General features: G+C 43.8%; 1 protein-coding gene across 2 annotated transcripts in view; it reads left to right on the forward strand.

The window, feature by feature from the left end:
• Positions 1-1,132: 1,132 nt before the first annotated feature.
• BCR (BCR activator of RhoGEF and GTPase) overlaps positions 1,133-21,564 on the forward strand; it is a 91,185-nt gene continuing 70,753 nt past the window's right edge. For both annotated transcript variants that reach the window (XM_062504065.1, XM_062504066.1), the window contains exon 1: positions 1,133-2,642. In XM_062504065.1, the coding sequence (XP_062360049.1) occupies positions 1,133-2,642 (1,510 nt within the window). The remainder of the gene's footprint in view (positions 2,643-21,564) is intronic.

Below are 21,564 nucleotides of genomic sequence, written 5' to 3' on the forward strand. Positions count from 1 at the left end.
GTGGGGGGGGGAAAACGTGACCTTTGAAGGTGAGCTGCATCAGTGCCTGGGGGGAGAGGCTTGCTGTGAACGCAAGAGAAAGCACAGAGACGCGCTGGATTTATACATAATATATGAGGGCATGGCTGTATGGACCGGAATGGCTACCTCCGTACGCACACAGAGCTGTGTGCATGGCACGCTCTTAACCAGGCTTAGCTATGGTCATGTCTGCACGGTGTGCTGCTGCCCAGGCCTGCGGCTGCAAGGGCGAGCGGGCGGGAGCGCTCCCGACTTTGCCTTTGTCTCCCAGGCAGCCGTGAGGAAGGCGCTGGTCGCCCCCGGCCCGGCCGGCTCGGCTGCCCCTTTAAGAGGCCCCAGCGCCGTGTCAGTGCCTGCGCCGGGTCCTTCCCTTCCCTCCGCTCCGCTCCCCTCCCCTTCCGCAGCGCCGCCGGAGCCGGGCCGCGATGGGCTGCGGCGGGCAGCGGGGGCCGCGCCGCCGGGGGGGCTCCCGCGGGGCCGCGCCGCGCTCGGGCACCGCCGGGTAGCGGCGGAGCTCGGCCCGGACGCGCCGCCGCATCGCCGCCCCGCGCGGGGACCGTGTGCGCCCCGAGAGCAGCACAATAGCCGGGAGGAGGAGACAGGGAAAGGGGCAGGGGGAGAGGAGGAGAGAGAAAGAGAAAGCACAACACGGGGGCTGGCGAGGGAGCGCGGAGCGGAGGGCTCCGGAGCGTGGCCGCGCGGAGGACCGTGCCCAGGACGGCGGCGACAGGAGGTGGGTGGGGGACGATATTTACCTTCCCTCCCCAGCTCCTAGCCCGCTCCTTTGTCCACGCGCTTTGAAGTGCCGGGGGATCGCCGGGGTGGGAGCGTTGTTGTTCGCCAGCAAACGATCAGTCATGCCGGGGAGAGAGTAGCGAGCGGATGCGGGGCTGGGGCCGGCAGGAGCAGAGGGAGACGGGGAGGAGAGAGGATTTCGAGAGGAGATTGCTGCCCGCCTCCCAGTGCCCTGCATGGACCGCGAAAGAGACGCGCTGAGTTGACCCTGCCCGAGCTGTTTCTGCTTCTACATGTGAGATCCGGTTGGTTTTTTCTTTCCACCTCTTTCTCTCCAGCCTCCTTCTCGTATTCTCCACTTACTCCCGTATGCAAAATGGTGGACCCTGTGGGGTTTGTAGAGGCTTGGAAAGCACAATTTGCAGACTCTGAGCCTCCTAAAATGGAGCTGAAATCAGTGGGAGACATTGAACAGGAACTGGAGATGTGCAAAGCATCTATCCGGAGACTGGAGATGGAGGTTAACAAGGAGAGGTTCCGCATGATTTACCTGCAGACTCTTCTGGCAAAGGAGAAAAAAAGCTATGATAGACAGAGATGGGGTTTTAAACGTATTTCTCAGTTGCCTGAAGGGGGTGCAGAGCAGCAGATCCAGGACCTGCATCATCACCAGTCTGCTGACCAAGACGAATATGAAAAAAGCAAGTCACATCATGGGGAGGAAAAGTTCAAACCCAGGATACCCTCTATGCGGAAGCTGTCTACTCAGAGTGATGGGTCAGACCTGTCACCTTTGGACAGCCCCCACCATGGAGAAGGAGAGCAGGACAGGTGTAAGTACTATGGCGAAGAGAAACTGAAGAGAGTTGTAGAAGACATGGAGAATCGCTGTGATACAGATAGCTCTCCTTCAAAACACAGATCAGCTTCCGCTCGCAGACTGGTGGGATCTGCTGAGAAGGAGGGATCATTCGAACCTAAGGAGAGAGGGAACAGCACCAGTGTGGCAGCCCTAAGGTCCAATTTTGAGAGAATGAAAAAGGTTAATTCACATTCTTCTGGAGATAACAAGGATGTTGTTGAAAAGCCCTTTTATGTGAACATGGAGTATCATCATGAGAAGGGTCTAGTAAAGGTCAACGATAAAGATGTTTCTGATAAAATAAGCTCCCTTGGTAGCCAAGCCATGCAAATGGAACGCAAAAAGTCTTTGCATTCTCTCCCTTCTAACATGGTACCCAGCTTCAGCGAGTTCCAGAGGCCTGCCTACAGGGGGAGGTCCTCAGAGAGCAGCTTTGGCTATGATGGAGAATATGAGGATGCTGAACTGAACCCCAGGTTTCTTAAAGATAACCTGATTAATGCCAATGGCAGCAACCGCTCACCTTGGCAGCCCATGGACTTTCAGCCGTATCAGAGTATCTACGTTGGTGGGATGATGGGGGAAGGAGAAGGAAAAGGACCTATTCTGCGAAATCAAGGCCAACCTGACCAGGAAAAACATCTCACGTGGCCCAGGAGATCTTATTCCCCCAGGAGTTTTGAAGATATTGGAGGAGGATATACTCCTGATTGTAGCTCTAATGAGAACCTTACCTCCAGCGAGGAAGACTTCTCCTCAGGACAGTCCAGCCATGTCTCCCCCAGCCCCACCACTTACCGCATGTATCGGGATAAAAGCCGTTCCCCCTCCCAGAACTCTCAGCAGTCTTTTGACAGCAGCAGCCCACCAACCCCCCAGTCTCAGAAACGGCACCGGCAGCAGCAGGTCATCGTTTCTGAGGCCACTATTGTGGGTGTACGGAAAACAGGACAGATCTGGCCAAGTGATGGAGATTTGCCTTCTGGGAGGTGTCACCAGGACAGCTGTTTCCACGGGGATACAGGTGTGTACCAGCTTTTTGCTTGGTCTTTTAAATGTATAGGGCAGGGAATGGCATCATGGAAATGAATGGGAGACCCTGGTGAATCACTGTGAGAATTCTGGGCTTTATTTGTAGTTTTACCGTTTTAGGAAGATCCTACAGAAGTATATGTCAGACTGCATTTTAGCAATTCAGTCTGCATTCCCAGAAGGATTGATTCAGGCTTCTCTTGAGAGAATCAATGGAGTCTCATGTTAATAATTTCTTAAAGTTTCAGTCTGAGCATTGAGGTAAAATGGGGCCAGAACTTCACCAGGTATTCACCATCTGTGGCGAATTCACCACCAGTTCATTCCCTCCCTAATATTTGTGTGCTATGGAGTAGTTAAACTCTACCTCAGAGGTGGTAATGTGCCAACAAGCCACAACCTGAGGGTTTTGCCAGAGCTTTACCGATAATGATGCTGCTTCCACAGTCTTGTTTTCTCCTGTCTGTATTAATTACAGTGCTAGTTTCTCGTTCTGTCTCATGTCAGCCTTCAATTACAGCTGATTGGAAGTGATGATTGTGCAGCTCAGTTCTTGGAGCTTTCTGCTATAGCTGAGTGAAGGAAGAACTTGGAATATCAGGAAGCCCTAAGGGAAAAATGTTAACTAAATTTCAGCAGAAAAAAAACTTTTTATTTGGGGAAGAATGGGCAATGTTTGAATCCATTCTTATGTAAGTCATTCAGGCATGCAGGTGTGTCTGTGGAATCACAGTGAGTTTATAGGTGGAAGAGATATACAAGGAATTACATTAATTCAGATGGATTTTTTTGATGTATGTGGATGTCTGAACCTATTTAGCAGGGCAAGGCATGTAATGTAAATAATATCTTGTGCTAACACCAGTAGTCTCCTATGCAGTAAACGAAAATCAAATCCAGGAATGAAGAAAATAAGAATGTTTGTTTTGACAGATTTCTTTAATTACAGATCTATGAGTTCTCTCGTGGGTTTTGTCTCTTTCAGCATCTCATTTTAATAAGGGATTAACATGTTATTTGTCAATGGTACCAAATTCCTGTAGTAGTGGGTAAATTCAGAGGCCTGTTAGAGATGTCACTTTTTCAGGTTGTCAGAGTTTGCTCTGTTCTCAGAAGAGTAACTTGGCTCAAAAGGAGATGCCTGGTTTTATTTTCCCTGCTGCTTGTTTTTGTCAGCAATACTTTTAGAGCAACAGTGGTGGGAGACCTCTTCTGTGCCTTGGTGCCATCCTCTTACCCACTGTATTATTGGGAAGCTGGACAGTTGTGGTGGGCATTCAGTGTACGTGGAAGCTCTGCACCTCCTCACAGTGACTTCTCCCTTACCAGATTGGATATACATCCCTGTTTTCTCTCTGGAACTGCTGCATTCTTCTTGGGTTTTAGGGGAGAGGCTGAGTTTTGTGCTCGTTTGAATTGAGCTCAGCCATCTGTCTCTGCTCTTGTTTACTGATGCTCTTTAGATGACTGGGAAGTCTCCTGGCAATTTCAATTTTTGCTGAAGGAAACAAAGGGCTAAAAATAACAAAGGTTGATAAAGCTTGAGGATAAATTCGGCTTTCAAAAAGGCAATAGATAACTTTTATTTTAAATAATTTGGCTGGGATGCAGTAATTTTTTAAAAAAGCAGCTGAAAAGTCAGAACACTTAGAATTCCTAGATGCGCTGGAAAGCTTTGTGTCATGTTCCTAAGGATGACCACACATTGCAGGCAAGGACAGAATGTAACTGATCCACCTTCTGCTTTCCACGGCTCAGGGGGTGACATGGCAAGCTTAACAGGAACTTTCACCAGATGGCTAATCAGTACTGTCTTGCACATTATCTGGTGGCAACTTTTTATTTTTATTACTTAACCGAAAAGGTTTATGCCTTCAGGAGGGCTGTGTTTCTGATTAATTCCTACTGAGAATCATTTAATAGGAATTTTCTTTCCTTCCCGATTGGGATGAATTTTGCTCTGAAACCAGTTGGCAGAACCTCCTTTTCATAAAACAAACGAAAGGCCTGAGAGACCACTGTGTGATTATCTGGCTGGCTCCCATTCCCAGCTACCCTGCTCTGATACGGGCTGTTCTCTGTGACCATGTGATACCAAAGCCAGACAGATTTTCCAGCACCTGTGGTTCAGTCACTGGTTCTGCCAGGCTTCCCTGAAATTTTGCTTGAATAGAGTGCAAGTTTGAATCACAGTAGGTTCTGGCCAGCCTTAATGTTAATTAGCATCAAGTGGGGTTTATTCAACAGTACTTGACTTCTCTGTGTATTTAGATTGTTGTGTGTTTTCTGGCTTTGCCTTTGATCACTCTTCCCATAGCAATGCTGAGTGTGTCCAATGCTGTGGACAGGTGCAATGTGAAATTTCCATCTGGATCTGTCCCAGTGCACCTTGGGCTTGGCCAGCAGACATGTGCTGTTCTGTCCAAATTATTTCATGAGTTCACAGTTAAGTGATGTTTTCCTGATTGTGTATTACAAAAAAAGGACATAACTCTCAAGTGGATGGGATCTGAGCCAAAGTTTGAATCTGGGTTTTTGGAGGTAGATTATCAAAAGCCTTAAAGCAGGCCAAGGTGTAGTAGGCTTTCAGTTTTTTCCAAGGAGCAGCATGAGAGCACCAGGGCTGAGATTTGGTAATAGCTGTACTTTCTATTAAATGTACTTAATGGGGTCTGGGCAAAGATATTGATATTAGGATTAATTATGTATCACTCATTTCCTGTAGTGGGAATGGAAAAAAAAAAATCACAACTTTGCATTAAGCTTGAATAGCTTTACTATGATTGTGAAGAAAGAACAAGATTTTAAAAATTCTGCCTTCTGTTAAACATTAAGTGCTGAAATAGACATGAGAAAAGCCACTTACTGTGCATTTCTTGTTATGGTCAAGGGGAAAGTTGCACGGTGCTGTTATGGAATGATGAGACCTTGCAATGGCCTCAGCTGGGGCAGTTTTTAACTAACAGCAGTTTGTTAATGAAGAGCTCACTGGAGCAGATGCTTGGCTTTGGTGCTTGCTGCACAAAATCAGTGTTCTCACTCTGTGTGAAATTATTTTCTCTGTCTGTATAATAACATGGAAGCTATCTGAAGTCCATATAAATAATATTTACCTGCACAGCTGCTTCCCTCAAGGTGCCCCAGGACTAACTTCTGTTCACGTGAGAAGACTTGGTGCTCTGAGAGAGTCGTGCCAGGCTCTTTCTCTAGACAGCCACCAGCTACCACAGTGCTCAGTCTGGGGATATGTGTAAGTTAATTCCATGGAAGTGAAGTTTTACTCATTTTAGCCTCTACTAAATGTGGGACTTCTGAATGCACCTTTCTGGAGAGCATGGAACATTCTCTATATTTTTGGTGAGTTTAATGTAGAGAGGAAAAAGGGCAGTGGAATTTATGCATGTGAACTGCAAACCTCACAATTCCTGTTATGTCAGCAGAAGGTCATTTAAAGCTCCTGCTTACCTAGAGCTGTAGGTGCTTCATTTTTTGGTGCCTTAAATGCCTGACCAGGTAGGCAAGTATCTGAATTTCCTGCTTTTAAGGCAAACTTGACACTACTTATTTGTAAAGCCCCAAGAAAGCATGTAGTGTATCATCATGGAAGGACCTTATTCTTTACCAGTTTCTGCAAGTGTTTGCTTCCTGAGTTATCTGCATCTTCTGAGTTCTTAGACAAGTTTCTGAACTCTGCACTACTTCCACACAGTATTGTATTTTGTGGATTTTAGTTTCAAGGTGTAGTTCACAAAGTTCTTTGTGGGATATTGCAGGTTCCTGAGGCAGCATGCCACTCCTGTTGCTGTTGTTCAGAAGCACAACTTCCCTTTAAGCAGCTGAGGCAGACTTCGATCCACTGTGTAAAGATGCTTCCATCTGAGGAGCTGAAATGTAGGAAATTTTATAATGTGCAGATTGCTTGCTAATTTTAAGGACCTGCTGGCTGCAGGTCCTGCTTTCCATCTGTGATTTACATTGGCTCAATAATGCAGTTTAAGTTTTCCTGACAATTGTTTAGTTCATTTTGCTAGAGCTTTTTAAACATGTTTTAATTCTTTCCTGTGATGATCAGTGATTTCCTAGGAGTACTGGTGCCAAGATGCTGCTTAAATGTAACCCCCCCACCCTGCCTTGCTTTTCAGCAGTTTAGTGGATTTGGAGATTTTGGAGATTATCAGGATGCTTGCACTACCACTCCCCTCTTCTTAGTCTGAGGGAGTGAAGAGCTCCCTCTTTTCCAGATTTCTCTTTCCCTCCAGCAGAGTTTAATGGAATCTATGGAGCTGCTTTATGTCTCCAGTGACTATAGTAGGCTCTGAAGTGTTTGTTTTGTCACAGAGAGTTGCTAACGTGTGCCTCAGGCCTACCAGAAGTAATAGCATGTAGATAGATTTTATTTTTCTTTTCTTAGGCTCACCCTGTGTCAGGTGCTTCTGCAGTCACAAAACACCTGCCTTTGAAATGAGAGTGTAAACCAATCCACAGAGTAGTTGTCTGGTAATAGGGAGCCCTGGAGACTGATGGTGTCCCCTCAGCTGCCTATGTGAAGCTCATTTTCGTGGTCCATGACAGGGAGATCACAGTGGGACTGCCTTTCCTATGGAGTAAGCAGACAGAGTTGTGAATTCTGCAAGCAGTGGGTCAGAAAGCTGCTTGTCCTCCCTGCACCCTTACCAACAGTTTCAAAGGGGTTTCTCTGGCAGTGCAGAGGAGCTCACTTTGTGCAGCTGCCGCTGCTGCAAGAGGGCTTAGGCCTGTTGGAGGCAGCCAGTGGCCTCTGGCTGGGTGGGTGAAATGTATTATCAGTGCAAGCTTAGAGTTTGGGCGTGGTGTAGGAACTCAGCTAGGACCGAGCAGCCCCAGAGCCATAGGATATCCATGCAGCATCCGTACTGTGATGAGCACAGACTGGAATGCTGTGCTGGACACAAAACAGTTGGACCCAGGTGATTCCAGCTTGGTGATTTCACAGAGCCAGGGGCTCGTGCCCTGAAAATTTGCAATGACTTTTGGTGTGTGTAGGTGGTGGACTTAAAACAGTGAATTATATTGGTGAATGAAGTGCTTTGGTCTCCTGTGTCTTCTCATCTCTAGCAAAGCAGTTAATGGGTGTGGTTTTTAGTGTTTGGTGTAAATATACACTACCCCATGTACAGACTTCCAGGGTGCAAAACTGGAACATCATACTCTTAAACCTTGTAGTTGTGCTATCTCAAGCTAATGCTGGGAAAAAGAAAGCTAAGGGCTTGCTAATTTGTGGAACTAATTGCTCTACCATTTTTCCTAAGTGCTTCCATTTGTCTAATATCTCTGGTTTGGATATTTGGATAAAATGCTAAGTACTGTGTTCAGTCAGCCTTCACTGACAGCTTGCATTTCATTGCTGACAAAAGTTTCACTGAGACTTGAGCAAAAGTAATAAAATGAGTTGACTGGAATGGCAAGGAGGCATTCTGAGTAACACATTTGAGATTGAAGAAAAATAAAGTTTAATTAGAAAATTTGCTAAGCCTTTAAGTGTGGGTTAGGAAATGCTTATTTTTGACTACTGGGCAGCACACTAGAGCTATATACTGACTCTTAAAACAAGTGTTGTGGGTGGGGTGTGTGATTTGTAATCCAAATTTGGCTTTGCAGGCTATCTGAAAGAAGGGCCAACAAAGGAGACCTAAGCCTGTGAAGGTTTGGGCCCCAGAAATAGGCCGGAAACAGCTTTTCTTCCAGTTCTAGTCATTTAGCAGTTTGCTCTCTCATGCCCTCCCTTGTTCCCCAACCTCTTAGGGGTAAACAGTTATCATGCCGAGACAAGCGGGACCTGTACTTCAGCTTCAAGGAATTTTGGAGGTCAGTCCATAAAGGTTAATGAGGTGAGACTTGGCAAGCTGCTTGAGAATTGCTCCATTTCAATTACCATAAGGAAGCATATTGCTGCTTGTGAAAATCAGAGTGTTGATTGGAGGCACAGCTTATCTGGAGCTTGCTTTTCCCCAGAGAAACCAAGACCAGCAAACCCTAAGACCTTTGGGGTTTTTCTTACCGTCTCCTCTTTGGTTTGTTCTGCTCAGACAGATAAGCATGGAAAGAATAATAAGGGCCTGATCCTGTTCTTTCCCTTCCAGTGAAATATCGCTGGTTTTAGTAGTCCTTTGCTGGCACATGTTGGAAAAGAAATGGTGTGCCAGTCCAGGTTGAATGGCAGATAGATGGAGGGGTAGGCTGCAAGTGACTAGAGAAATGTTGGCATGGATTAGTTTGAGTGAGCTGCATGCGAGTGAAGTATTTCCAAAACACCAATTTGACTGTCTTGGGTTACAAAGCAGGTTTTGGCCAGCTCACTGATGGCAAAGTGGATTGCTTTCCTGATCGTATCTTTAAATTACAAGTGATGTGAAAGTAGCCATAAGCTGTAAATAAATCCTTGAGTGTTGGTTTGTCTTACTGCTGAGACATTTTTACAAACTCATAAATTCTCTAAATTTTTTGAAAATTGTTCTCTTTGTGCTTTAAACAGTAAGTGTTCTGTGTAGGACAATATGGTTTATTTCTGTCACAAAATCTGGCTGCAGTTTGCAGATCTCTGTGTTACTAAAACAACAAAGCACATCTCCCTCTCCATTTTGTCTTCTTCCTAAGTGCCCAAATGGTATCTCTCAGACCCTTTCTTAACCAGGTTATGGCTTGTGAAGTAATCAGATTATTGCAAATGTAATTGCAGTCTCTGCTTTAGAGAAAGCTCTGCCCAAATGTGGCAGCTGGAGTCAAGTTAGTTGCTCGTGGCTACATGGATACTTGAGGAATATGTGTGTGAGAATCCACAAGGATTGCCCTGTAGGAAGAGTGAATTGCTAAAGTTCATTGTGTTGGTTTATACTACTGAATTGTGCCTGTCGGTATTACAGGCCTTATGCATAGATACTACCTTCTGTTATTTTGTTATTTGCAGTCATTTCACCAATATCTGTTACTACTGGATGGGGTGGGTTTTAAAAAATACTATTTATTTTATCTTGTGCAGGATAAGGATTCTTTTCCAGAAGGATAGGTCCACCACAACCTTCTCTCTGTTAAAAATAATACATTTTAAAAAACTCTCAAAACCACCCCATCTTCTTCAGGAGCTTCTGCACAAGTTCTGAAGTATCCAAAATCCCCAAATTACTTTCAGATTGGTCTGTGACAACAGCACAGTAGCAACTATGGCAGGCTACTGTGGATCACACAGTATTATCTGAAATCTGAGCAGACAGCCCTTGCAGGAGGAGTTACTAAATAGTGAGTAACTTGTGTGCTTGGACTCCAGCTCCTCTCCTTGAGGTGCAGAGAAGTGCACTGTGCAGCCTTGGCTCACTGTGTGTGTTTACTTCTGAAGAACTTCAGAATATTCTGGATTCCAGACTGAAATGCAGCTTCTCTGATAGGGTATTTACCAGTATTCTGTTACCGATAATTACGTACTCCCTTGACTGCAGAGCTAAGGAAGGAGTGCCCATTTGGAACCCACAAGATGGGTGAGGCTGGAGCAGGCTGTTGTTAGGACAGTTTTAAGAAACCCAACACACAAAAAGCCACCAAAACACAACAAAGCCCTCGCTTGCCTACATTCACATCTGCATGTTCTTCTGAAATGGGCCAGCAGCTTCCTAGAGTAATCTGTTCTGAAGGAAAATGCCTGTTCCCTGGAGCATCAGGCTTCAAATGCATTTGAGCTGCTAAAAAGTGAATGCAATTGGTCTGTTGTCACTAGGGAGGTGTCCCATACAAACACAGCCCTGATTTGCTGCAGTGCAGTTGCAGCTCAGGGTATGACTGCCCTGCAAGGCAGCCCCTGGCTGGGCTCAAGGCTTCCCAAAACAGCTTAGATTATAGGGCTTAGAGTGAGCCAAGGCAGAGAACACTTGTTTCTGTGACTGTTAGTCCAGCTGCGTCAGTTCATAATTCACTGCCTCATCTTCAGTTTCCTGCTAACCTAGAGCTGCTCCGGAAATTTTTTTATAGTGGCCTGAAGTGACATTACGACATGAAGTTCCAGAAAATAATATGCTCAGAAGAGTAGATCACTGTTGGAAGACTTGGATGTGTTTCCCCCTGTCTCTTCATAAACTTCCCCTTTGTTTGAATCCTTTTAGGTAGAACAACTATGGGGAAACCACAGTAATGCCTCAACTGTCTTTGAGGAAATCATGGTATTTGGATTAATAAATTTGTCATTGCCAGCTGTATCAATAACTAATTTGAACTTCTAGATTAGCCAGCAGAGAATGTCCAGTTGCAAAATCCTATTGCAGTTCTCCCACCCACTAATTGTGGTGGATGCCAAAGCCAGTGCTTAGCTGGCATTGAAAGTGTCTTGTATAGGTGATGGGCATCCTACAGTACATCAGTGGCTGCAGTGAGGGAGGGGCACATCTTACAGTCCATTCCTTGTTTTGCTTTTCTTGTTCTTCTTGACTGGAAAGCTGACAAGTGAAATGTGAATTGCAAGGAGGAAAAATAATCTGATAAGCTGTTAGATGAAAATGTACAGCCTGGGGATGTACACCGTGTCTCTAGTCCTAGTATTGATCATCTGTGGCTCCTGATATGGGGTAAATGGATATCAGGAAGATACTGTTTTAGTCAAATCCAGAGTATTGTCTCAAAGGCTTCCTAAGAAGGAACAAGTACCTGTCAGCTCACATAATCAAGATCCTCAGGGGCCCTCAAGAGCTGCTTCTGACTCTGACAGAAAGCTGTGCACTTAACATGAGCAATACATTGGGCTTAACAGTCACCTGAGTAATTGGGTGAATCTTTTGTTCGGCCTTTTCTCCATTGACATCTTTCCTGAGGAACTTACTTAGGGCAGTGGAGTTTACTGGATAACTCATTGAGCTTTCCATTGTCTGCTGTTGCCCTCTTTGCCTTGAAACCTGTCACTGTAATGGGCCCAGAGGAAGATGCTGCTCTAACAGAACTCATGATAAGCATGTGTCTGATCAGGTGAGGGGGCTGGTGTGTGACAAGGAGGATTGTGTTTAGTCCTTGAGTATGTCCAGAAGAGCCAGTGTGTGCTGAGCTCAACAGGGAACCTGGAAACCATTCGCTGTCTTACACTTACTCAACAGTTCAGTTTTTTTCTGGCAGAAGGGCCCTTAGCAGATCTGACTGATGGTCCCCACGCTCTTTTGAGGTGATAGGGATCAAGAAAATTACCTGGTTTTCCTTTGGTGTATCAGGCAGTGTATTGAGTTACAGGCCTGACTGCCCTCTTGAATTGATGTGTGCTGCATGACAGGGATGAGAGACTGATTGCAATTTTGAGATGGTTTACATGGTCTGGTGCTCTTGCCATTTGGATGAGTGCTGGATTCTGCTTCATGTGAAAGCAGAAGGTCTCTCTTAGGAATTTACATGAGGCCACAGTGAAGACAATTATATTCCATATTCATGTATTCTTAAGTAATGTTTTAACTCACAGTGCAGAGAATGCAGACCTGTCACAGCACCCATTTTTAGGCTCTGGGGAGGCACTTCCTCTGTTTGACTTGCTGAATTTCTTGAAGGTCCTCTTGAGCACAGCTGAGCAGTTCCACAAGCCCATAAGCCTTTTCTTTTGTAGTTGTTGAGAAACCACACTGCTTTGTATAGAAATATTTACATAGGATTTAAACATCACTTTGACCCTTCCTAATCCAAATTGATTTTGTAACTTCAACATGCACTGAGAGAAATATGCAGGCACAGAGCTGAAGCCAGCTTGCTATTACCAGTTTCTCTGTATTGCTAAAAGGGTCAGTGTTCTCAATAGGAAAAAGTATCAGGAAAGAAGGTATGCATTTGGAATAAATAACAAGGAAAGAAGAAGAGAGTTTAACAAATTTTAGTTGTTCAGTTAGTGTTTTTTGTTTTTTGGTTTTTTTTTGCTTGGATTATTGTTTTTTGTTTTGTTTAATAGTTGAATACACCAATGGCTACTCTTGACCTATAACAGTGTCTTGGGAATGACTTGATTGACCTCTTGCTGATGCCAGGGGATTTCTTGTGACTGTTTTGCTGTGAGTGATGCTCCACAGCACTAGCTGTTTGTTTCTTTGGAAATTGTGGCTCCGGTAGTTACAGAGATGCTTTGGTTTTGAAGTTTGAGCTTGAGCTCTGACTTCAAAAGAGCTGGTAGGTCTTCACAGGCTTAGATTATAAATGTTTTAAAATTGACATGCATGCAGGTTATGCTGTTGCAGTAGCAATACTGATGTGGCTGAGAGCTGGCTCAGAGCTGTGCTGGGCAGGCAGTTCAAAACTGTAATTTTGTTTTGAAGTTTCTTTTACCTTCTGGAGAACTGTGTTAGTTGGCCACATGTGTCTGCCATGCTTCCTGGTTAGGTGCTATGGGAACACAAATGTCATTTGGAAATAATTTTTATTTAATAATTATTTTAGCCATCCTACATCTGCCGTCCTGAAGGGGAAAATGGCCCGACAATATGATAAAATGCTGTTTACATCAAAACATCAGATATGTTCTTTCCAGTTTGCCCAGTCCTCTGAGCTAGGACTCTCTCAAAATGAGTTTTGCTTAGGTAGGGTTTTTTCAGTATTCATGGAGAGAAAAATATGTCTGTTATGTCTAGAGTGTCTGAGAGAGCAGCAGAAGGTGCCTTCCTCTCTGCTGGGCCGTGGTCCGCAGGCAGCTGAGGCCGGGTCACACCCTGGTGTGATGGGGCTGTGCCAGGGACTGACCTGTCCTGTGTGCTCAGCAAACATGCCCTGGGCCTGACCTTGACTACCCCAAATTCACTCAGCCTTGAGCACTGACCTATGCATAATTTGTTGTGGTCTCTGCTCAAACTGAAACACGTACTAATGTGGTCTAAGCTCTGCTTTGTTCTGTGCTGATAGGTAAACATAATAAAATTTCTGCTGCAGGGTTACACATCTTCCTCCAGTTAGTGTCCTCTGTTCTAGAGCATGTTAGGAATCTCAGTATCTCCACTTAGCAGATGATCAGGTCTCCTTCTTTGCTTTATGTAAATGTGTTCTGAATATATACATGCACAAGAAGAATCTGAAGAGGAAGAATTTTTAACTTGAATATTTTATTCTGTATATAGGTGTTTCAGACTGGTTTCAATATATGTGCAAATATGCACTGATGCAAAGATACAAGCAAATTTAGAGAGTTCTACCTAAACTTTATAAGGAACTCCCCCCCTGTAGTTAGACTAACACCTGGCTGAGGAAGCATTCTGATGCTAAAACTGGTTTTCACTATTAAAAGACACTTGCCATGTAGGGCTGATGCACATTGAAACAGCTTGTTTAATAGTCTTTGATAATTGGTTGCTTTGTGGTTGTGTTTTTTAGTTTGTAAGGAAATGAGTCATTTGCAAGTTTTTTTCCAAACGCATGTAAAGATTAAAAAGGGAACTTAAAAAGAAAAACAGCCTTAGGTTTATAGCAAGCTTTTATCTTAAGATAGTTATTTGCATAAATAAACTTCCAAGTGTGTTAATAAGGAAATATGCAGCTCAATCTTTTGAGTTTTGAAACTCAGGATTTTAGCTGAATTCCGGTGAGCTCTAATGTACTGGAATCAAATTCAGTTCATTTCTCCTGGATCACTTTAGTTAGTAAATTGATTAAATACCTCTATAGCTTTGTGTTTAGAAATTGGTTTATATCCATATTTAACTTTTAAAGGAAAATACTGTCAAAAAAGGCGAATAAAACGCAATGAAAGAAAAAAGAGTTCTGTTGCTGGAGGGCTTGTCCTTTCACTAATTTCTACAAGTCATATGCTTGCTTCCACTGTTTCTTTTTCTCTACTTAATTCTGTGTTCATATTAACTCTGTTTCCTATCTAAGTAAATAAGTCCAGAATCTGTGGTTTGGGGTTTTTTTTGTTTTTTTGGGGTTTTTTTGTTTGTTTTGTTTTTTTGGTTTTTTGGGTTTTTTGCCTGTGACTGTGGTTGCTGCTTATGTGTTAATCTCTGGGTTTTCTACTTCTTCCTTTTTTTGGTTTATTTGCTTAAAGTTTGAAGCATGAGCTGTCTTGTCTTACAACATGCATCTGTGTATGTCTTCCACTATTCTCATATTATACCCCTTGAGGCTAAATCTTGATTTAAATTGTCTCTGGTGCTAAAGCCTCATGCTGTGACCTGCTGCCCTGTCAGTCGTGCCAGCAACTGCTCATTTCTAGGTTCACACTGAGAACTGGATCAGGGAATTTATCAGTGGCATTTCTGGGGGCTTTGTTTGGTTTTATTCTGAGCCAAAATCAATCAAACAAAAATCACAGAGCTCACCCAACCAAAGCACAAAACCCCTCTAACCATGGATCCTAATCTATCCTCCTACAAATGTTGCTGGTGGAGCAGTAACTGACTGGGTTTTGTTGGGGCATGGAGACAATGCTATGAAAGACAATTTACATTTAAACCCCCAGTCCCCTGTGACTCCGGGGCTGTTAATTCAAGTAACAATGGAATGTTAATGCTGAGAAGTCTTGTTTAACTTCAGCAATTTCACTTATAACTCTCCAGCTGCTTTGGGGTTTCGCAAAGAGGTTTGGGGTGTTCTTTGAGCAGAGTACCTCTTCTCCAGGCAGATGCTTTGTTTCTGCTGCTGGGAGAGTGTGGATGAGTAAAAGCTGCCTAAGAGCTTGCAGATATTTGAAGTGGTTCTGTAGAATAAATCTAAGTGGAATGCTAGGACTGAAAATGGAAGTATTTACAGTAAGTATTTGCAAGACAGACCTGATGGTATCGTGGTCTGTATGAGTGATTCCCCTTCCAGTTGCCTTGTAAGTACTTTGTGGTTTTAATTATTACATCAGCAAATACATTGACTGCTTACGACCAGGAGAAAATGGAAAAAAGATACAATTAGTTGTTTTTACTAAGGCTTGAAAAGGTGACCAGCTTTTGCCAGGAGGTTCTTTAGGTCATAAATAATCTGCAAGGAGGACAGGAAGGATGCCAGGTCAGCACAGCTTTTAGAGGAGAGTGGACCTCCTTCAGTAACTTGTGTTTCCTTTCTCAGAGTGTAGGTGTGAGTGTTCATGGGCTAAGATTTCATGTCATTTTTTTATTATGTAATTACTGACATCTGTAGTATTAAATCTTATAACTATGTGAATATTTTCCCTTTATGAGTGTTTTTGGGAAAGTGGAGTTTTGGAGGTCATTCCTAGGACTTTTTACATTTTTTTGCTTTGAAATATAAAATGTCATGTCCTGGCCTAATAGTTCAAGTAAGATTTCTCTCAGAAAATGTGGTTTGCTTAAAAAGCTCAGTCTTGAACAAGGAGAGGACAAGAGTCACCACCAGGAGAAAATGCACATCACTTCCAGCGTTGAAACATCTTTACAATTTCTCTGTTCAGTTTTATTTTGAATGCTTACATGACTCCCAGATAAGACTTCTATTTTTACCTGCGACTGCTGGCTCTGCAGAGATTTGTGAACTCTTCTGACTTAACTCTGCTGAATTCCTGCCTGTGCACCAGCCAGGTGCTGCATTTCTGGCTTCCAACTTCTTTTGCTTTTTCTGTTCCTGTTCAGTCCACAAACATGGGAAAAAAATGCCCCACCCTGCTGACTCATTGAGCCCAGAGCAGTCCCTGTATTCCCGAAATAGGATCACTATCTGAGGCACTTTGAGCAGCTCAGCAGAGCTGGGTCTGGTTCTCTTCTGTGGAACCTTTTAAAATAGCTGATTTCTTGTTCTTGGCTGTGTGCTCTGCCTCAGCCCCAAGGTGATTTCCTTAGCTCCTATTCGTTTAAAGGGCTTTTGCAGCAAACGCAACTGTTGTAGAAATCAACTGGTATGTAGAATAATCCTTTTAACAGGTTTATTCTGATACTCTGTTGGGTATTTAAGTGGATTTGACTACATCGTTTAATATGTCCTTGAGGATGGCTCCAAATGAAACCTGTCAGAGTGTGTCCTATCTCTATGTGCATACCAAGTGTGCCTGGGAGATGTCAGCCAGTGCCCTAGGCAGTGGGAAGGAGTTGCTGTTTGTAGGGGAAAACTGGGAGTAGCAAACCATTCCTTCTGTTTAACACTGTGCTGTCTACAACTCAGTCTCTCAGGCAGTGCTGAGAAAGTCTGGTTGCTCTGCCAGGACTCAGCACCTTGTTACAAGGACAAACTCGTGTTCTTTTTGCCTGTTCTTCTCTTCTCTTTGCCCAGCCTGCAGGTGTCCAGTGGCTCACTCCAGGGGCAGCTGTACTTCTGAATGTATCCCTTTAGCTTGATTAGCTTTGGGATCAAAGGACTGTGTGAAGGCAAATATCAATTATTAATTCTCGGTTTTAAAAATACACAAAGTGACACACTTTTTGAGTGAAGTAAATAGTGGTCTACTTTCTGTCAGCAATGCTGTGCAAGCTTGTTGAAATGCCTCAAGTTTTGAGTTCTTGCAAACAAATACACCCTGGAAAGGGCAGTATTTGGCAGTGAAATAGTCAGCAGAATGCCTGGAAAAGAACATTACAACCTTGAGCACAGCCCTTTGGAATGTAGCAGGTTCCTGATAAGGCAAAAATTGGGTGGGTGAATGTTTTTTTTTCAGAGAAGCAGGCCTGGAGAAAGGAATAGTGCTAAGGATGTTGGGAATCGTGCTTAGAAAGTCCTGGGTTTTGTTTTAAGTATATTGAAATGTAGTTTAATACGAAAGCCTGTGAAACTTGTGATTAGGGTTGGTTATTTACTTTTAAAAGGATAACTTGGTCATTTTATGATGTAATGTGTAGAACTGGAGGTTGGCTTAAAAAAATGCACATAAGGATCCTTTACCTGGCGTAGGAATGGGCAGGAAAATACTCAGTCTGAGATTTTCTGCACAAAAGAGTTAGAATACACACTGTTAAAACTGGGGGCTTCTTTCAGTATATTCTCTTGCACTGCTGTAATGATGTGGGTTTATTTGCTCTTGGGATCTTCAGGTGTTTCAGAAATGTGGGTACGTTCCCTGTCCTTCCAAGGAAGCTGCGGAGATTTTTTGTCCATGATCACCTGCAGATGATAGGCCTGGGATCTTGACCCTGAACTTTAGTTTTTGGTTGTAGGACTTACTGCATACTACATACATCTCATCCATGATATGAGGTGGTAACATCGATGCTAAATTAGCTTTATCTGCTCTCATCTCTGCCTGTGGTGGTTAGATCAGTATGGTTTCACCTTTCTTTCTTTTGTTTCTGATAGAGCACTGCGGTGGATAGGGCCTAAAGGAAAAAGTTAGTTGGCTCTACTTTTTGTTGGCTTATGCTGCTGTATTTGGATGATAAAGAACCATACTGGTGACCACGTCTTCTTTTATGTAACCAACCAAACAGCTATTTTTTAATTACTAGTGCATGTAAATGAACTGAAGCTATAAAGTAGTTTGTGTTTGTTCATTGCCAGGCTCCTTACTGGGAAGCTGTCCTGTCTTAGTTTTTTTCTCCCAACATTTCTGTGGCTCTTGGCATGATAGAATCCAGGTTTGTTCACTTACTGCAGTGCAAGAGACACTTCTTTTGACAATAATTGTTGTTAGTTGAGTGATACTTTGCAATACAGAAATATTGCGGCAGGAGAATATTTCAGGGAAGTCCGGTCTATTCTCCCACTGAGTTTGCTTAAGAAATCAACCAAGCCTTTAGCTGGCAACAATAAAGGAGACAGGAATTGAAAAAGTTCCATTTTTCCTGTGCTACAGGATTGACTGCTAGACTAACTGGCTTTTCTTATTTGCAGTTCTCCAAAGGCAGATCTGGAGTTTTTTTGGATTGATGTTTGGTTTGGGGTTTTTGTTTTTATCTGATTTGGAGTTTGTTTGGTTGGTTTTTGTTTGTGTCTTAACTGCTTAGAAAGACGCATTTACAGTAATTTGTGTTTCAGAATGACTTACTAACCAGTAAGTTCCTGCCAGAACAGTACTCCCCTAAATTTTAAAGCCTTCCAGGTAGGTCTCATTAACATTCTCTTGCAAGATCAGTGAGAGAAGCTGGTGTACTCAGCCAAGAATGCAACTGTCTTGTTATCTGTGGTATATTACCAAGCCTAGAAGCTTTCAGTATCTTCCTTGCAGCAGCTTTGCTCAGGTTTTCACTCTGTGATTGCTTATTTATACCCTTTGTACCCATTAGTTTTTCCAAAACTCCATTATTGTGTGCTCTGCTTTTTCTGTCTCTTAAGGAGACCTTTTAAATCTGAAGTTGCTGATGCTCTGAATCAATAGCTCCCTAAACCAGTTCCTATGGTGAGTCTGTTTACAGCAGTATCAAGAAATAGGGTGGCACTGTTAAAAGGAAAAATAAATACCCAGCCCTCAGGGAATGTATGGCTTGAGAGGAGCAGTACCTACACAGCTCTCCCTGCTGAGCTAAGCCCTCCTGCATGTGCACCACGTGTTTGTTCCCCAGCATGGCCTTTCATCAGCACAGTGGCACACTTTGCTAGAGAGGACTACACCCTTTTTTAGCTGGTGTTGGGAGGATATCTGCCTTTCCTAATGCAATGAAAGCATTAGGAAAGCTTGGTTTATGCATTGGGAAATTGCTTTTTCTTCAGTGTTATTGTCCCTTCTGCCCAGCTGTGTGGTCTGAGCTGTCAGAGATTGAGCTTAGGATCTCCTGATGCTTTGCTATGATTTTAGTTGGTTTTCTCTTCACTGCTGAAATATGTTCATTTTTGCAGTCCCATGAAGTGAAGATTACTTCTGCCTGGGAGCAGAAATGTCTTCTCCAGTAGTAGCTGTGGCAATCTCAGATGCCAATTTCCGTCCTTGTTGACATTTTTTGGTTGTGATGTTTTTCTCCCATCTCAGTGACTTTTACTATTCTGGTATCCCTGGTGTCTATGTGCCATGTGTGAGTCAGTTTCATGTGTAATTAGTTTCCTCTTTGGTGTTGATTTATCTATGCTGAGTCTAATTAAACCTTAATTGCTCTATGATACCTGTGTAAGGATTCTTTCCGTGTATGATTTGCTGCTGCACAAACCCACACTTAAACTAACTTAGCCATACCCTGAGCTAGCTTAAAACCAACTTTTATTTCAGAGTCTTTGTGTTCCTGTCTTAACACTTTGCATTTATCTTTCATTTCCCTCCATCCCTTGGCCATCATCTGCTTCTACTGCAGTGCACCTTTGGGGCAGCCCTGCAGTGTGACTGGGAGAGAGGAGGGTGGGAAGGTTGCAGTTACAGCAGCAGCCTTGAGGAACCTTAGGATCATGTGAATAGGAGCATGTGAACTCCTGGAGGGGGCTAGTGGACTTGGCAGAGATGCTTCTGACTCTGCTTCTGCTAAAGCAGTTATTCTTTGTCCTTCATAGAGAGCACGTGTGTTTGAGTATCAGGTGATGGATGGGAATCAGGCAGTAGTAAAGAATGTATGAACAGAGAGCAAAGAGCTGTGAGATATCTGAAAAGGTGTTAAAACAGTAAAACTGCCCTTTACCTACTCAAAGCCAGTTGTTCTGTTACCTTAACCTTTGATAGCTTTGTATTTATTGTTCTCAGGGGTCACCTCTACAAGTTGCAGAAGAGCTGTGCTGAGGAGCAGTAGAGTTGTAGGAATATACTGCATGTGAGTTACTCAGTGCAGCCTTCATCAAGAGAGTTTGTGAGACTGCTGCCAGCACACGTGGAAGCAAAGGCTTAAGGGAAGGGCAGTAGTTCTGTGGATTGCATCCTTCTAAGTTGTTGCCAGACCCTTTGGGGTTTTTTTGGTTTGTTTTACTCTAACTGCCATTTCCCTGAAAATCACACATCCAGTGCTGAGGTGGTTGGGAGACAATGTTTGCAAATCAACAGCATAACGAGTATCTGAGTTCTGTTGCTCTGCTTTTGTCTCTAAAAAATGCTGTGGCACCATTTCTAGCTCCAACATACAGGGAGGGGTTTTCCAGAACAAGTTGTTCATGATCCAACGTGGACCAGCCCGGGGTGGGGGGGGGGGGGGGAAGTAGCTGAAGTGTCTAATCTGTCACAGCTGTCAGAATCTGGGTATATACTGGAGGATAAGCCATATTTACATAATGTCTTGGAGGGTGTGCAACAGAGAGGTGAGGCTGAGGGGGGAAGAGGTGACATTTAATGCCTTGCTTGCTGAACCCTAAAGGTTTGCTTTGTGTTGGTCTGCTCCCCTGCACTTCCCTCCTACTTTAATGGCAGTGCTGAATGACAAATGGAGGCAAAGCAGTGAAAACAGGAAACATAATCCCTTAAAAATAACTGGTGGGAAAGGAGGAAAGAAGCTGTAAATGAAAGAACCCCTGCTTTCCTGGGGCAGCTCCACAGAACAGCTAATGGCATGTCAACAAGAAGGAGCTGATATTCTCTGAGGTCACCAGAGAGTCTTTTTGAACTCCTGGAAGGGTGAGGAGGACCTAAAAGCAGGGGAGCTGTGGTCTGCTCTGTGTTGTTTTTGTTTGTTTCTTTTTTTAAAAAAAGTTTAAGAACTGCTTGTCTTGACTACAGTGTGAGGTTGGGCTGGGATGTGATTTATATTCACACATTGTTGTAGGCTGCAGAGGCCCTCAGTTCTCTGGCTGTGAGAGGCAAGCCTTGCTTCTATATTGTCATTCAGTCCTGGAGAGCAGAAGGGGTGGGGGAGAGCTGGCTGCAGGAGCTGTATCTGCATAGGGAGGGAGCCATTTAGAGTAGCGAGGAGCTGCTCAGCAGGACCTGTGTTGCCTCAGACTGGTTTTCTCACTTGGCTGTCTCTGATTCTTGTTTCTACTATGTAAGAGAGGGTGGAAATATCAGGTTTGTTGCATACCCAGCAGAGTTACTGTTTGAGGAGTGGACAGAAAGAGTTATGGCGGGTGCAACAAAAATCTCTGTTGGTGGAGCATTTTAGGAGGCATCACTTGCTTGGCAATGTTGAAGGCTCCAGATTTCCACAAAAGTTGATTAAAGATGCCAGGCAGAGACATCC

Source organism: Cinclus cinclus, chromosome 17 (genome assembly GCF_963662255.1).
Source record: "Cinclus cinclus chromosome 17, bCinCin1.1, whole genome shotgun sequence".
Lineage (NCBI taxonomy): Eukaryota > Metazoa > Chordata > Aves > Passeriformes > Cinclidae > Cinclus > Cinclus cinclus.